The sequence below is a fragment of the Aplidium turbinatum genome, chromosome 2 (genome assembly GCF_918807975.1).
Source record: "Aplidium turbinatum chromosome 2, kaAplTurb1.1, whole genome shotgun sequence".
NCBI classification, from domain to species: domain Eukaryota; kingdom Metazoa; phylum Chordata; class Ascidiacea; order Aplousobranchia; family Polyclinidae; genus Aplidium; species Aplidium turbinatum.
The window spans coordinates 28,577,361-28,594,986 of record NC_137473.1 but is presented as its reverse complement, the minus strand read 5'-3'; the positions used below and the strand labels follow the sequence as shown (position 1 = coordinate 28,594,986).

The 17,626-nt window shown below is 37.3% G+C and overlaps 1 protein-coding gene across 1 annotated transcript in view; it reads left to right on the top strand.

Annotated features, from left to right (window-relative positions):
• Positions 1-17,626, top strand: part of LOC145788482 (rap guanine nucleotide exchange factor 1-like) — a 30,980-nt gene that overhangs the window by 4,811 nt on the left and 8,543 nt on the right. The window contains exons 5-8 of the mRNA XM_082600246.1: positions 4,172-4,345; positions 4,747-4,946; positions 10,013-10,144; positions 13,537-13,663. Coding sequence (XP_082456372.1) covers positions 4,172-4,345; positions 4,747-4,946; positions 10,013-10,144; positions 13,537-13,663 — 633 coding nt within the window. The remainder of the gene's footprint in view (positions 1-4,171; positions 4,346-4,746; positions 4,947-10,012; positions 10,145-13,536; positions 13,664-17,626) is intronic.

Sequence of the window (17,626 nt, the reverse complement as noted above, 5' to 3'; positions counted from 1 at the left end):
TTGGGCTGCATTGGTTGGGCTGTTGCAATTCAGAATAGTCGTTTCTGGGTTTCCATTGAGTATTACTTTGAGCATTCTTAAATTTATGGATGCTACATGTAGTAGGGTCCTGAGTGCCTTGGGACTAAGCAGTATTCTATTGCCACCAATTTGTGCTGTTTCCCGAGTTCTTGATTGCCGAACTTGAGAGAAGCTGCCTTTCTCAACATTTTTGTAGCGTATTCTAGTGTCAGGGTGATAAATGCGGTGGTCTTGAATATTGACCACATCAAGAAACATGTAGTTTATCTGTGAGTGCCGTTAATTCATCTAAATTGTTGCAAGTTTGTGGTGCGGATGTTGATTGTTGAAATTTTGCTTGTCTGCTTGCGCTTGAGTAGTTAGTTTCTTCCATTAGCAGTTTTTTTATCAGCCCCAGCCTGGATTGCTACTGGTAGATGCACTCCTTGGTAATCTGCGCGGCGAGCGATGCGGTGTGAGGTCTGGTTTGTCAAAGTTTTCATGGTGTCTTTCAGTTGCTGAAATTTTTACCAGTGGGCACAACCCCTACTGGTTTTGGATGGCCAATGTCTATTGACTTATAATGAGCTCTTCCGCTCTTTAACAGATCTTTTATTTGATACCACATGTCCTTCTTAATCCAAGTTATAGTGTGGGGTGCCAGCTTAGTCGCTGGCGATCCAAAGTAGCCTAACATCACTCAAAATGTACATTTGTCAAGTAATACTCAGACTATAAATTTATTGTAGCAATTCTGACTGCAAATCAAATCAAAAAGTCTAGTTTACCAAAATTTGGAGTTGACCCCAAAAACACCTTCAAAAACAATTTTGGGTCGGTGCCCCCCAGGGGGTGCAGGCACACACCCCTAAAGTTCGAAAAACCCCAATTTTATAAAAAAAAATTAATATCTCATTAACCACAGACGATAGAAAGTCGGTTGATGGCTCAAAATCATCAGAAGGTACAAGTTCATATTACTTAAGAGAAGTGTTTTTACTAAAAGCACTACGAAGTGGTCATTTTTGCAATAATGTAATTTTAGTCGTAAATTTACGTCAAATTTGGTCGATTTTGGAAATTAAGTTAATCTTTGTGCTTAGTATGTGTCATAGAAGTGAAAAATCAAGCAGATTCATTGTCATTTAACTACATGAATATCATAAAACGGTAACTGTAATGCAGTGTTCGCTCTAAGGTGCAAAGTTGAGAAATTATTTGAGCAGTTTTTTCCTTGATTTGAAAAATGTGAAGATAGATTTGTGTGAAATTTTGGCATATTACTTAAAAAATTCGTGTGTTGAAGTAAAAGTATGGGCAAATTTTTTCTAAAGCAGAAAAAAAATACGTTGGGCAAACTTGTACTTTAATCTACTTTGGGCAAATACTTACTTTACAATTTTCTTAGCGAAGAAAACTGCTGTAAGAAATGCACTTAACTACAGTGAGCTGATGTAAAAATGTTCAATTACGTGTAAGTTATACGACCAAGTTCAAATTTATCATAAATCAAATTTCAGCAAATTGTTCATCAGACATTAAATTGATTTTTGGTATTGAAGCACGGCATTAGCATACGAGACTTAATTTTTTGTCTGATCATGCCATCTCGTCTGTGAAAACCTTCAACGCTTGCAGCAGCTTCAGTTACCAAGTGCACATGCCTTTCCACTGCCTGGTTATGGCAGGGATGGTTTAGCTCAAGTTTATCTGTCATAATTTGTTGCACAGCTTCATTCGTCATGTTCCTGACTGCAGGCGGCTCGTGAAAATCGGAAAGGTCCAAACTTGACATATCGTAATATGCTTTGGCTCCCGCATTTAACTTCGGAAGAATGAACATTCCTATCTTAGCAGAACCACTTTCTTGATGGATGCTTTGACTTCTGCTTTGAAGAATTTTGTTTATTGCAGTGATACGAATGCTTCGGTCATCATCTCCCAGCATTGCCAAAATTATCTTTTCATGGTGGGCAAAAAAAGCACTGTTTTGCAAAACTTTAAGTCCAACGTTGTTTACCAGTACATTTGGAAAATGAGAAATGGCATTTAGCATAAAGAAAAAAATTTTGGACCCGTCTGTAATTCTATGATGATATTTGATGCGGAACCAACCGGGAAAATAGACTCGAACAAGGTATTCGGTCAAAGTGCGCAAATTCTTTGAAGGCCTCTTCTTTGAAACGTAATAACGTAGGATTCGACATCCTAAGGTCAACCAACGGGAATGGCATAATCCACCAACTTCAAGGTATTTTAAATCCTGTGTAACAACGCCTGTCATAACAGCTTGACACATTTGCATAGCATAACACTGATCACTGCTGAGACTTTCAAATACTTCATCAGAAAGAATAGGAAATTCGTCATTTAAGATAGGCAGAAAATTCGCCACAGCCCAAGCTGACACTTTTCCATTCAATTGCTTGCCAATTGTTCCAGAAAACGATTCTGGACCACTTGTTGAACCATCTAATTCTTGAAATATATGCCTTAGAGGGAGCTCATTGAGATGCAGCAAGCACAGTAGCACACCACCCATTGCAATTGACGCCCAAGCTTTTTTTCAAGGGAAGTAATGAAATCAGATTTTTTCCCTGTCATAGTTGCTGTTCCGTCTGTCCCAATGATGTTTAGCTTGCTTTCCATTGCTGTGCCTTCAATTGCACCATACACGGCTTGAGCAATTTGTTGACCAGTTCCATTTTCTGGTGTGATATGCGTGATGGAAAATTCAAAGGATTCACCGACAACTACATAGTGCTCTTCAATGATTCTGGTTCGATGATAGTTGCTTCCTTGTTTCACACTGGTAATGGTGGCATCCTTTCGCCCATCAACATAAAGTCCATCCACAATATCGAACTGCAATTCTTCTTCCTTCTGAATTTCTTCTCTGTACTTTTGTCGTTCTCTCCTTAATTTACTTCGGTCAATAACTTGTGATTTATCAATGTCAGTTACTATACCAAATGCTTTGAGAGTGGCAGCAGCAATAGCAGCACCTGCTCTATCCGAAATTCCAAATCTTTCACAAGTTATTGCTACTTCTTTTAGAGATGATCGGTTTTGTGTGGTAGATGTGGTTGGCAATATTGACAAAGCTGAAGAACCTCCCTCACTCTTACTTGTTTCACTGTCAGTGTCTTCCATCGTTACGTTGCTTATCTATTCCAAATTGCTAGCACTTGTTGAAGGAGTATTTGATTCAACTTTTTCTTTAGAAGCAACCATTTGCATAAACTTGATATCAGATGGAGCTAATTTTTCAACAACATCTGTGCATTTTCTTTCTCTCGGCCCTTTTTGGTCTTCATAAAAAAACGTAATCAGATTCTACCATTCGCAGTTTAAATTTCTCTTCCAGGATACGTCTTTGACCTCTGTCTTCACAAAAAATATCAAATAGCTTGTGTGAATCTTCCAAAAATATCGTCACTTTTTGTTCAAAAGCAGCTCCAACTCTTCTTTTTTTGGGAATTGCATCAACTTTTCGAAATTCTTCAACAAGAATATACAAAAATCAAAATTTTTCAACTGAATATACAAAAATCGACCAAATTTGACGTAAATTTACGACTAGAGCTTCGGTAGAGAGTTTGTCTTGTTGAACCATAGGCATACGAAGCCGAGCAACGTGATCAAGTTTAGCATCTTCAAGTTTATTACATTTACATAAACATAAAACTACGCAACAAATTAAGTATCGAACGTTTTCGACATCACAAGATGTCCTCTTCAGGAATAACATACATACAAATTAACTACATCTGAAAAAAATACAATGGTTAACTAAATCTATAAACAGAAAAAGACAAAAAAACTACACAGTACTTCTGATTAGCTCAAACTCAACGATATAGGCTCCACGAGAATCAAAGGTAACTGCATCGAAAGGTGTTAAACAGGTCACATGATATGGTAAAAAGGCAAGGTGCGAAAAAACTAATTTTAAAATACAGAGAGCAAGAAAGACGACTTGTATGCTTGAGAAGATAAGGTTCTCATTATATTAAGCCTTCGGCACTAAGGAGAGTAGGGTGGCCAGTTTCTTTCTCTCGGCCGCCTTACCAGATCAGCTTCAGTAAAATGTGATTCTCGCACGTTTGCATGACCTTTAGGTCGCCATGCATCTGTCGCATCATTGTTGGTATATTGACAACTTCTTCAGATTCCGGAAGTTCTCCAGTGGGCCAAAGATCAATCAGAGGATTTGTCACCTCATCTCACCCGTTTCACAGAGCACTTTAATAAGATGTCCTTCTGGACCCGCACGATCATCTTGACTCAACAGAAGCCACAAGACAGGGAGCGACTCCTCAATAAGTTCATCCGGATCATGCGAGTGAGAACCAACTCTTCTTTTATTGAATCTGACACACCAACTGACAAAAAGTTGACAAATTTTTCATCATTTACCTTCAGGCAACGACCAATGCTTACATACTCCATCACCGTTAACGCAATGTTGTGTTAATATAACATTGAGTAAGTCGCGCAGGATCAACCTGATTAAATTCTTCTGAGGTGAATGAAAGTTATGCAGTTTAAAGTACAATTTTTGCTAAGGATGTATTTATGTATGCTATATTTTTATTAAGAGAAGGTTAAGTTTTCAAGAGTTGTGCATAACTGTTGAATATGTAATAAATCCATATAAAATGAAACCTAACGTTTTTCTCTAGACAAAAGTTGATTCAGAAAACAACTATACAAAAGTGATAGTTTATGTTTCCATATCCACAGCATCTTCGCAAGTTAAACAACTTCAATTCCTACCTGGCTGTCCTATCTGCGCTAGACTCTGCGCCTTTGCGACGACTTGATTGGCAGAAACAAACCAGTGAAGGATTGCAGGAATATTGCCGTTTGATTGACAGCTCCTCATCTTTCAGAACATACAGAGAAGCATTGGCCGAAGCCTCGCAGCCATGTATACCATATCTGTGAGTTGCTTTGTTTATTAGATGATTTTGAGCAGATAAATTTGAAGTTGTGCAAGTGTTTGCATGCCTCTATCAACTATCTTTAATGGTTTAGTTCTTCTCATACTTAAGTGGCAACGTTTTTATAACAATGTACACTTGTTAATTAAGAAACAGGGAAATCGGACCATACAACTTTTATCATGCTGAATTTGCGTTGATTATATGGTATATAGGATAGGGATGATGTGTTTCTGCTATGCCAGAGACCAAGACAGCATTGAAACTTGATAAAACCACCCTGAAGCGCCATTATGAAGGCCACCTTGAAATCACTGATGACCTCCCAATTGTAGAGGTTGTACTTCAATGCACTCATCACGATCTTGATGTTTTGATATTCTTCCTTCGTATAAACTGAGTGAGCCGGAGGAATGGAGAGTTACTTGTTTGTGTTGTACAACAATACAGCTTCGAAGCTTCTAGATGAGCTGTTGACGAAGAGCCTGCCTCCAAGGATGGCAAGAAAATGCACTTCCATATCATGGCAGTAGCCTAAACTATCTTTAAACGCGTAGAACACCGAGATGCTGCGGCGTTGCTTTCTTTGTAAAGTATAGTGTGGAGCGTTGTGTCAGAAAAATGGGTTTCGTGATTTTTTTGTATTAAAAGCAAGTTTTTTCTTTTAATGACTTCAAAATGATATGGAGAAACAAAAAAATCAGAGTTTCAGGTTTCTAGCCCCCCTGCAGGTGGGGCGAGAGAAGCCCAATCGCGGGGGACCCCATTTTTCTAATAAAAATATTATTGCACGTTTAGTAGAAAAGTTTATTATGGATACATTTAATGCATTTTAATTTCTGTAAACCATTTTCCCCAGCAGATAAGTTATATTAAAGGTTAAATATTATAATAAACAAACAAACAATTTTTCACGTATAAATCCAGTTATCTCATTAGCTACTAAAGCAAGCAAGTACAAAAAGTAAAACTTTTTTCTTATCAAGTAGTTTTCAAAGATATGCTTAAAAATTTTCTTTCTCAGGCTGCACACAAATATATTTCAACTTTTTTCAAAATATTTTTCTTTTAAGGTTACATTTTGTTAAAATTATTTACCATTATACTAATCACACTACAAAACAAAATCAAAGTCATCAAATGAGAAGGTAGGTATTTCGTTACCTTGTAACAATATAGTTAGTAAAGATAACCATAAGAAATATTGTGCATAACGTTTTTTTATCGGTATTGGAGTGTTAGTCGTCCCATAAACAGCTCTTCATAATTGAACTCGCCCTTTGATGACGTCATAGTAAACATTACCACTGCACTACCAATACCATTATAGAAAGTCAGTCCAAGTCCCATAAACATGGCCTCATAATTGAAGCTCGCCCTTTGATGACGTCATAATGAATATTACCACTGCACTACCAATACCATTATAGAAAACTTTTTTGTTTTTTGAAAGTTACTAAAAGGCTTATTTTTTTTCTTAAACTTGACTTTGGTCGACAAGCTTCTTTGAAATAGAAATCAGCAGCAGACCATTACTTCGCAAAACTAATCTGCGAGGTAGCCTATAGAATAACACAAGCCAACACCCATTTTTTGTCAGCATAGTAAATGCCATTCTAGGGTATACTGTATTTTGGGTGCTGAATTCAAAAATCACATCAGATTTTTTGTATCACATCAGGTTTTTATGATATCTGAATGCTGTGTTTGGTGAAAATCGACTCCTGATCTATATTGGTAGACTATAGCGTTTCAGGGAATTTGACCCTTTTTTTGTCAACAAGGTCTGCGATAAAGTCTAAATACACTGGAGATACAAACATAATATTAATGAAAACATTGAGGTATTTCATGACATTTTTTTTAAACTTTTTATTTTATTGAAGTCCGTGGTAACTTGAACCCAATTGTTCAAAGTTTATCTGCTAACACTAAACGTTCAACGCCCTTTTTTTTACAAAAGAACATTGTTATTTTTTTTCGTGTTAAGAAGTAGGTTTGGTGGTTGTGCAAATCCCCAATGCATATTTTAAACGTTTTGGTTTTGCCATCTTTTCCTTTTGTTGGTGCTACAGTTGTGTTTGTAATGTCATTCGCTATATGTTTGCGCCAGCAAAGAAAAATAAAATTGAATAGACACCTAAAAATACGTTCAATTCTACAGAGAAAAAGGAAATTCACATGCACATTTGGGAAACGTTACTCTGGGACAAACTTTCGCTTGCATGATTTTCGTGAATGTTGTGAATGGCTTTTGGACTTCCATTGATCTATCGTCTTAGGTTTTCCACACAAGCTTTACATGCAGTATGTGGAGCCCATGATTTGTCCTGATCACCTAGGCGAATTTTGAAGTATGCAAGATATGCTTGTTTTACAAAATTTGTTATGGTTTGCCTTCGGTTAAGAACAGCATAACTGCCACATATGTAACAAAAAACATCAGGGTCATTTTCCTACTTTCTCCTTGAAGATGCCATCCTGCTACTTATTCACACCACAAACAGAATTAACACCTTGCTAATATGAAAAAATCTGAATATCTAAAAATTCAAATAGGAATGAGTTATAGACATTAGACAAGTTTCTCATAAGCTTTAATCTTCACATTCAGCAGTAGCTATAGTGGACTCCTTACAAAACGAAAAAGATGAAACCGATGTTATATATCAAACAGTGGAGTGGTACTAAACATTCAGGCGAAAGTGAATGTAACCATGCCTGTTTATGGACAGTTCTCAGAAGGTACATTAGTTGGATGATCTACCATAGACAGGTGTGGTCCACTAGCCGGAAGGTCCACTATAGTAAGACGGTCTAGGTGACCTTATTGACCAGCAGACCATCTAGCTATAGCTATAGGCCCCCTATAAGGGCCTTCTGACTAGTGTACCTTCTGAACGTAGGTGGGTCACTCCAATGGTCATGGCATCATACATTTCCAAATGTTACAAGATAAAATCATTTCTATGTTTATGACAAATTTTCAAACACTATTGCCTCATCAGGTCTTTATAAAACGGTAATAGTAATAGAAAATTCGGCCAAAAAGCCAATATTATGAGAAAAAATATCATGCAAAATTTCAAAAACCTGATGTGATGGGTAAAATCTGATGTGATTTTTGAAAATCAGCAGCCTCAATATACCCCAAATCACATCTTACATTGCAGACACAAATCTTTTTTTTTTTGTTGACCTGTGTAATCTAAGATAAGACTTTACAAATAAATTTATGAAATCGGCTAAGAGTTCAAGCAATTTTACGTTGAGTTAATTATGGATGATAGGTTGTATGCAGTTAAAGGCAATTACATATATTTATATCATATAGTCGAGCAAATGTTTATTCTTAACCTTGAGAAAAAGCATCGTTGGTGAGGTTCAAACTTTGATGACGTCATGTTGGTGGGTAACTCAAGGCTTAGGCCAACCATAAACTGAGTTGCTTGTATTTTAAAGATGCTTACAGAAAACATTTCGAAATTATATGCCTTTGAAGGAAGGTTTTGAAGTTGTTCGTTTGTCTCGACAAAATCATCTTTTTAACGTTAAAATTTTTCTATAAAGCATGACGTCATAGGACAATGAAAGACAAATAGACATAATAATGTCAGAAAAACGTCGGATCTCTTGTGAAATATTTTTTGGTTAGTTGGTCTATTTTGAATCTTTATCCGCCGGCTGACAAAGCCTCTGATAGGTTATTCCTGGTAGTTTCGCATACTTGTAAAGCTTTTGATGCAGGGCCGGTTATCGTGATTGGCAGAATAAAGTTTCCGCTTGTTGAAGTATTGCTGCAGGAAATCGTTCCATCATTTAGGTGTTGCTAACTGGAGAGCAGTCCTGAAGTGCGTTGCTTAAACGCACACCCCAAAAGGTAAATCAAGCAAAAGTAACTTTTAACACGAAATAATCACTAAAGTACACAACGCCCCCTACTAAGTAATTTGAACACTGTCATCCAATAAGTCCCATTGCTTTATTTTAGAAATGAGTAGCTCAGCATTGGATTTTCAGTTGGAGATGATTTACGTGTGTGCCTTTTTAAAACACTTTCCAATTATACTCGTGGAGAAGCGTTAATTACCGGTATTTTTTTACTATTATTACAACTTTATTGCAGACAAAACTTTGTTCATAGTAACCACACAAAAACGACAAAACAAACAAACCAGACAGTATGATCAATTAATGATCAAGATAAAGAGCCTGCTGATAATGTTTGAAGTAGTCTGATCTGCAAAAACAGTCCGAATTTATCTAAAGACATTATCCGGCTGTTGGCGGAGTTAACACAGCGCTGAATAAAGGAAAACATGTTCTTTTAAAAGTAATAATGTTACAATCAATTAGATGTTCACCTGCGCTCACATAATTGGCAGATTATGCAGTCTAAACGAGTCATTGTAAGCCACTGGCAAAGATTAAAACAAGAAAGGCGATCTTTATGCCACAGTTGCGAGGCACAAAAGGACGTACAGCATGAACGAAACAAAAAATTCTTATCAGTCGTTGAACATTTATAAAATCGCGATTCTAATTTGTTGGCAATGCAGTAAAGTAAGCGCATTTGCGCAAAATATCCAGATAAACACCTAAGTGCTAAACTGACAACAAAGACATTTTTCTCACGCATAAGCGGGACCTGTGAGTCGAAAAAGTTTAAAATGTTGAGGATAAAATAACGAACCAAAAGATGTTTTACAATTAAAAACAATGTCATGTTTAGAGGCATAAATAATCGTTACAGCACTTTAGAAGATCTTGGAAACCACGCAAACGTAAAACTGCGATATTTCGAACTTCAAAGGCCGTGCCCCACATTTTTATGACGTCACAATGACTCAAAATTTTAGAAACAAGTTGTTACAGTACTCAAAACTTCACCACATCAGACCCCAGGCTTTTTGAAAATCAAAAATGGTGAAAATATGAAACACCCTACATAACATGCAATCAAAATTTATTTGTGAATTACTTCAAAAATTAATATAGATTACGTGAGCAACATGATTAAATACAGTAGATATCATGACACTTGTCCGTGTTCCCTTCATTTTAAGGGGCTTGATTCTTCAAGATCTCACTTTTATCCACCTTGGGAACCAGGATGAGCTTGCTCCTGGAATGATCAACTTCCGGAAGAGATGGCAGCAATTCAACATTCTGGACACCATGAGAAGATTTAAACAAAGGTGATGATTGTAGTTAATTTGAAAAATTGAATATTTTAAAGCAAGGGTTCCCAACCTGTAGTACGCGTACCACTAATGGTACGCGAAGTTTCAGGTAGTACGCGAGTAGCTTCCGTTTTGTTTTTTTTCACAAAAACGTGGATTAACAACTTTATATTTTGTTTATCTGATTTTGTTTGCAAAAAAAATTTCCCGACGCTATTCTTATTGTTACGTAACTATTCTTGTTGTTTCGTATCATTACGATCTTCAAAATACAGGTCATGTCAATTGTCAATAAGGAGCTCAGCAGGGTTGCCAGATTGATAAAACAAAAAAGGCCAAATGCATCCCCAAATAAGGCCAAATTATAGAAAAAAAGGCCAAACCTGAGGTTCTGTTCTCTTTGTTGAAATCAGTGGTGTTTTTGCACTTACTTTCAACAACAAATTAGATGATATTTACCCAGTTTTTATTGTTCTACATGTTATCTGTTAAAGAAGAATTACTTTGTAAAATTCCTGAAAAAATGCAATCCATAAAATACAAACAGATAGGTATGGAAACAATTGCAATACAACTGAAATATGTATATAACATTAGGCTAAGCATCATCCTGTAGACTAAAAATCCATTAACGTCCACCAGTGGGACCCTGGTGACTAGTGAGCAGAGGAAAAAGGAGTTAATATTGGCATATCACTTAATGCAATATGAAATAGTGTATATATACTATATTTACACCCAATACAATTACTTGTAGGCTAAGAAATCAATTGCATTTATGTCCAACATCCTTCCACAATGAACACTCCTTATTTCTTGGAATGCTAGCGCCTCTTCCATTTTGTTACTGGTAGTTTCACCATAAACAATATCAGATGTGAAACGCCTTATCATTATGGCACTGGCATCAAAGTTTGTGCAACATTTTCCATTCAGCAGCATGTCCGTTCGTATTCGCAAAATCGCTTCCAAAAGCTCAGTCTGCATTTTGTTTCGTGGTTTTGTTTTCACTGCAGTAAGTAATGAAAAAATCCTCTCTACTACTGCATTACTGACAGGGATGCAGAGACGTGTTAAAGCATAGCTAGCAAGGTCTTTGAAATGGGCATGATGTAAAACGCTACACCAAAACTTTTCGCTGTTGCTAGGAATAACCAGGGGGATAACCAAAAGACTATGAAAATCAAAAGAAAAAAAGGCCAAACAAATGCCAATCGGGAAACTAAAAAAGGCCAAAAAAAGGCCAAGCGGCCAAACAAAAATAGTCCGGCCAAACACTTTTCAAAAAGGCCAAATTTCTGAAATTTGGCCGTAAAAAGGCCAATCTGGCAACCCTGGAGCTCAGTTGCTTTGAAAAGTGGTAGGCCTACAACTCTGTGGGACAGTGGGCGCTAATTATGTCAAATGATTGCTCTTGATAGATATCATATACTGTTTTATAGCTTAAGCTACAAATATCGTTGAACAATGCTAGTTGTAAGCTAAAAATAGATCGGAATAAAATGTTCAGTAACAGTTACAAGGAATGTTCTCCAATAAACTTCTGGCTCAGTATGGCCTCTTCATATTCAACGCTAGCTTCCCATGCTGTTCCACAGCTACTGATTTTCCCTTCCACGTGGAATGCGAGCAGGGATTTTCAGTCATGATCAACATCAAGTCAAAAAATCGAAACCGACTAGATGCGCCCGGAAATGACTTTCGATGCGCTGTTAGCAAATTTACACCGCGCATCGACCAGTGCTTTACTTAGTGTTATTTTAGCACGCCAATATTATTCTTCTGAATAAAATATGACTCAATTAGATTAGTTGTTCTGCAAGAGGTGGTTTGCTTGGCAGTACAGAACGTCCAAGTGGTACGAGATCGTAGAAAGGTTGGGAACCCCTGTTTTAAAGCATATCCCCAACAATTCAGGATAGTCCTTATTTGCCATCTTTTGTTAAAAACGGGCGCCTTCTAAAATAGTTCTAAATTGGTTAAAATGGAAATCCTCAAGCTTTTTTAAAAATTAATCGACATCTAACGTATGCTCAAGGACCTTGAATTTTCTCCGCATATTCAATTGTCGGATTTCTTTCGAACATGTTTATTGTGATGTTTATTTCACGAACATGTTTATTGTGTACTGTCGGCTGCATAGCCGAGTGGTGAGAGCCCTGGAACGGCAATCGAACGGGCGCCGGTTCGACACCGCTCAAGAGCATGCGGCTGTGTCTTTGGCAGGACACTTAAAGGCATGCCTGAAGGTGGACATGAAGATTGGCTTCCTTGCCTTCCCGTCCACTTAATCTAAATCTTCAACCACCGGGTGTAAGCCTGGATACGACAAAAAAAAAATTTGTGCACAAGTCAGTTGTCGTGGTGACCTCCGGTTGTCTTTACGCAATGGCACTCCGATTGTTATTCAGAGTTTTAGTGCAATGTTTGCATACTTTATGAAGAATCCAGAACTTAGCTTAGTCTCCCAGCTTCGTGTCAAAGTAATAAGCTTGGCAACCTCTTTTGATAAAATCACTCAAATCGCTGTGTCTGCATTGTATCCCTTGCTTGTGTTTACAGCTTTTCTGAACAACAACCAATTGGACTAGACAAATGCAATTATGACATCACAGTTATAATAAACAGTCCTAAAATGAGTGATTTTATTTATAGAAGAGCTTTTGGGTAACGATTTTAAAAATTCTTATCGAACACCTGGAAAACTAGAGCCAGCTGGAAAAAACTAGAGGCGTATTTTCGGAATCAGGACCCTTGAAATATTCTAAAATGACTCTCACACTTTGTGCCAACTTTATTTGTTAGCCTGTGAAGGGTAATGAGCTGTGGATAAACTCGGATAAACAAACACAATTTATCCTCCAAGTAGGCTAGTGGCTGAGCACCGTAAGAAACTGCCTCACAAATTAAAGCTGCACTTATTGAAAATCACAAGGCCAGAGTATTGTGAATACGTGAAAAGAAATAACCGCTAACATTTTGTGTTGTCTTCCTCTTATAACACTAATTGGACTCAGCCATGTAAAATTTTGTGTGTATTAGCATACCTTAATCGTCGTTTAAAACAAAACATATTTTACATTAAGTGTTTTTACATCAAGTGGAACCAATGTAAGAGCGCCCGTGCAATTTCATCCAACTTAAAGTTTTAGCTACATATAAGGACCACCCTAGTGTCCCATAATATATAGAACTGACCTTCCTTGAACACCTTCAAAAGTTTAACGAATGTAACATGACCAAGCGAAACACTTTTGCTTTTTGTCCAACTGTTGATTTGCAATGATTATATGTAATAATAGTTTCATAGACATTGTTTGGCAACATTCGTCAAACAGAGGCTTCAATTGCTTTGTACCGAAACTCTTTAAACCTTTATATTTCTTCTTTCATTGATTGTTTTTCAGTCAATATCCGTATTCAAGAGATCCAGATATTATTCGATTCTTGGATGGCTTTCAGGAGTTTTTATCAGAAGAAGCTCTTTGGGATCTGTCGCTGACGATCAAAGCAAGACACAGCCGCGCTAAAAAGGTGATGGAAAGTTACTAAAAAAGAAAAATGAAATTTACTGATTTTTTTTAACTGGCTGTCCGTGAATAATTCCGTCCACTAGATGCCGGTAAAAGGAGAGCAGTCCTTGAAATGCGTTACTCGAACGCACATCTCGAGAACTAAACCAGCCCTGCTTTCTTCGTGCACACAGTCAGGCGCTTAACCAGCTAAGCTACCGGGGCGACTTCTTCCACAATACTGCTCAACAGTAGATGAATTATGCTGTAAAAAGGATACTGTAACCATCACTCATTTTATAAGATGTTAACTTCCATAGCATGTGATAGGAAGCATCTCCAGCGTTGCTGGTTCAACTACTTGTTTTTTTTACTGTGACAATTGTGTTGAAGTGTGATTGTCGATCTTATTTCTTGGAACTATTTGACAACAAATGTATAAAAATAAGTACTGGTTGTAGCAGTGACTCATTTGATTTGGGGGGAGCACTCCAGAAGCATCAGTACTTTACTTGACAAGAAAGTTTAACCTTTGTAGGCAATTTTTAGTCTATAATTATTGGAATTCCACCCATCATCTAATAAACGCATCTGTAATAAACCTGGCCATAACCACCTTTCTAATTTGGCCTATTTACAAACTCATACGATCTGCTACACACGAAAATGACTCACAACAGACGAAAATGTGACTTACTTTTACTCTACACCAGGGGTCACCAAATGGCGGGCCGCATGCGGCCCGCGGAAGGTATCAGCGTACAAGTATAACCCAAAATACTTTTCTTGAGGAGTCAGTGAGCATGAAGGCAAAAAATACTTTCCGGGAAGCATATTTTCGCTTTGCATACGATTCCACCGACCGACCATTCAGATTGTAGTTCTAGGCGGGGGTCGCTTAAAGTTATTCCAATGCGATGTCCAGCCACACTGTCCCAGTGGTTGATTAAAACGTCTGTTTTCGAATTCCGAAATTGTCTGTGAGCATAGGGTTGCTTATTTTAAGTTTGTAAGTGTCATGTAAACACTAGTGTGCGTTTCACCGTTATTGTGTTTCACGAGCAGTGTTCCCGTTAAGCAAGTTTTTGTTAGCAAAATAGGCCGGCATGCCAACTTAATTTATAATAAATTGGCAAAATATTTTAGATAAATTTAAACACATTTTCTTGTTGTATCAAGAAAATGCAATACTTCTGACAGGTGTTGGTTGTATTACTTCTGGTTGTATTATGGTTGTATTTTCATAAGACAACTTCTGGTTGTATTATGAAAATATTTAGTTTGGTACTGCAAAATGTTGTTAATCAACAATTCTTGTCATGCTGATAAGCACCACAAGTGACAGTTGTCTAATAATCAAGAAATACGGTTTTATAGACTCTCACAAAAAGATGAAAAACCAACTCATTGCTTTTTTAGAGGGAACACCGTTCATGAGTTACGATAGAAACGTTTTTTCGGTGATTTCTACAAGCGTTTGTTTCATGATGCCTAGTTTCTTTCTCCCTGTTATTGAAGCCTATTTTTAGCTGATATGTTAGCAGCATAGCAGGTCACTGTTGTTGCCTGTATTGCGATGTGTCAAACATTTCTTTGGTTACTGAAACTGTTAATTGCAAGGTATCTTTTGTGAAGCGAAATGACAACATCACTCTTGCTTGGCGATGAATATTCTAATGAAACCGTTTGCCTCACTACAAAACAAGTGGCCTCGTTTATTACTATTAGACATTGTTAAAGAAGTCAAAAGTGTTGTTAAAGGAGCTTGGTCTGGCAGTAGCGTTGTTCGTCTAATTTTGTTGCTGCAGTATTCTAAGATAAATAGTAACAACATGTAACGCTGAATACTGGGTACGAAATGCGTTCATTCTAGCATAAGAGTCAACCTACCTAAAATTTTATTAGTGCGGCCCGCCACAGCTCTCCTAAGTACCAAAGTGGCCCGCACGCAAAAAAGGTTGGTGACCCCTGCTCTACACCATAAAAAGGTCAATGGCGATAAAAGTTTATGAAAATTCTGCAAATATATCACAGCCTTAGGCATAGGCGTCGACTCGGAGGGGCGGCGCACCCAGTGGCGCCGAGAGGGGGGGAAGTCGGGCCAGTTTCCCCCCTAGCAAAACATTGTAAAGGAAAAACGAGCAGTTTTTTTGTTTTTGCACTTTTGAGGGGGGGCCCATTTTTAGTACTAAAGTAAAAATGTACCTACTAAATAATCAACAAATTCTTAAATGAAGTGCGTAGTTCCAAGTATTTCTCAATCATTGTAAATGTCACTCTCGATGCTTCTCATCACGAAAAAATCATTTTCGTGTTAAGGTAGGCGATGTTGAACATCTTCAAGACGTAAAATCTGAAACTGAAATGAATTCTGTATCACTGAACGGTTTCGATTGTATTGATAGTGTCAACTTGAAAACTGAACCTTAACTTCAAAATCTGCGTTGGCCAGGCATAGGATGTTGTATCCAACATAAGTTATCTGGGAAAGTTAAAGGTATCAGTCCAAGCACGATTAAAGAAAGTAAATCCTGTATATTTTTTGTTTATGGATCATCATCAGTCATCATCTCCGCCTGCAGCAGATTGCGCATCAACATGAGTTATTTGCTTCCAAGAGTGGCGATTTTGAGCCAGCTCGCCCAGTGTCGCCAAGTTGAGTCCGGTCCATGATTGGATGTTGTTTTGCCATCGTTTTGGTTGTCTGCCACGTTTTCTTTTTCCTTCTACTTTGCCTTCTGTGCAAACTTTGCTGATTCCGAATTGTGATCTTTTAGTGTGGCCGAACAGTTTTAAAACTTTTGATTTTATTAACTTATTGTTGCAATTGGATGTAATTTTGTCATAGTTAAAAGATCTTCTGTTTTCGTGTGGTCAAGTAGCCTTTTGTTGGTCTACTTGGTCATGCTTCTCATGATGTGATTTTGGAAGGTAGTGAGTTTTTTCTTTATTTAAGTTTTTTGTTTATGGATGTTGTTGCTTTAATCTAGTTGGAATTCATAATGTTGCCTACAGACAGCGTTGTTCAAATCTCTTGTCATTTTTGGAGTAATTGATTATTATCTGTAAGCTAGTGGCATCTTTAAAGTTATAGCCCAGTCCATGGTCACCTAAAGATACGGTCTGATTTGTCACATTTTGCAGACATTTCCAGGTTTTTCTAACTTTGGGCGAACGTTTAAATAAATTTTTCTAAAAATTAGATTTTTACGCTTTCTTCATTCTTTTCCCAAGATGACACAATAGGTTTTAACATCCTCACATGTTGAAAAACAAAGAAAATTTGATTTCGAAGATTTTAGTCAGACCGTTAATTTTCAATAACAGTCTGATTTTGCGTTTTTCAACTTACTTTTTCTCATTTGCTACTGCTTCCCCACGGCAACAAAAAAGTTTTATGTCATTAGGAAACCGCAAAAAGTAAAAACATCTCAAAAATGTCAGTCAAGCACTAGCAGTAGCTGTAATCAAAATCTGCAAAATGTGACAAATCAGGCCGCATCTCCAGGTGGCCATGCCCAGTCAGAGGAAAAATTCTGAAAAATCTAAAGAAAGCTGTCCTATCATCTTGCAAAGAAAATTGACTTCGAGAGGGTAATCAAGGCGTGGTGCAGTCAAACCCAATGCTTTACATTACCCTTTTGCAATCGAAGCTCTAAAGACGTTTCTTAAATGCATCAAGTTGGAACCAACAAGAGCTTGATCGGAAGCTGAGTCAATGCTAAAGTAGCCTACAACTAGCAGTTTTAAATTTGTAACTGCTTTGCACTATGTGGATTACGGTCCTAGACAAGATTCACTGATGAATTTAATGAAATTAAAGGAAGATGTAATCTAAGTAAAAGAAAGCTGAGAAGAGTAGGCTACTACTCGCAAGCTAAAGTTGCAGCGGCAGTTATAAATTTAAAAGAAAATGTTTTTGTTTTCCTGAGGACAGAACGCTTTTATAACTCCACTTAACGAGCTGAATCATTCGAAGGAAATG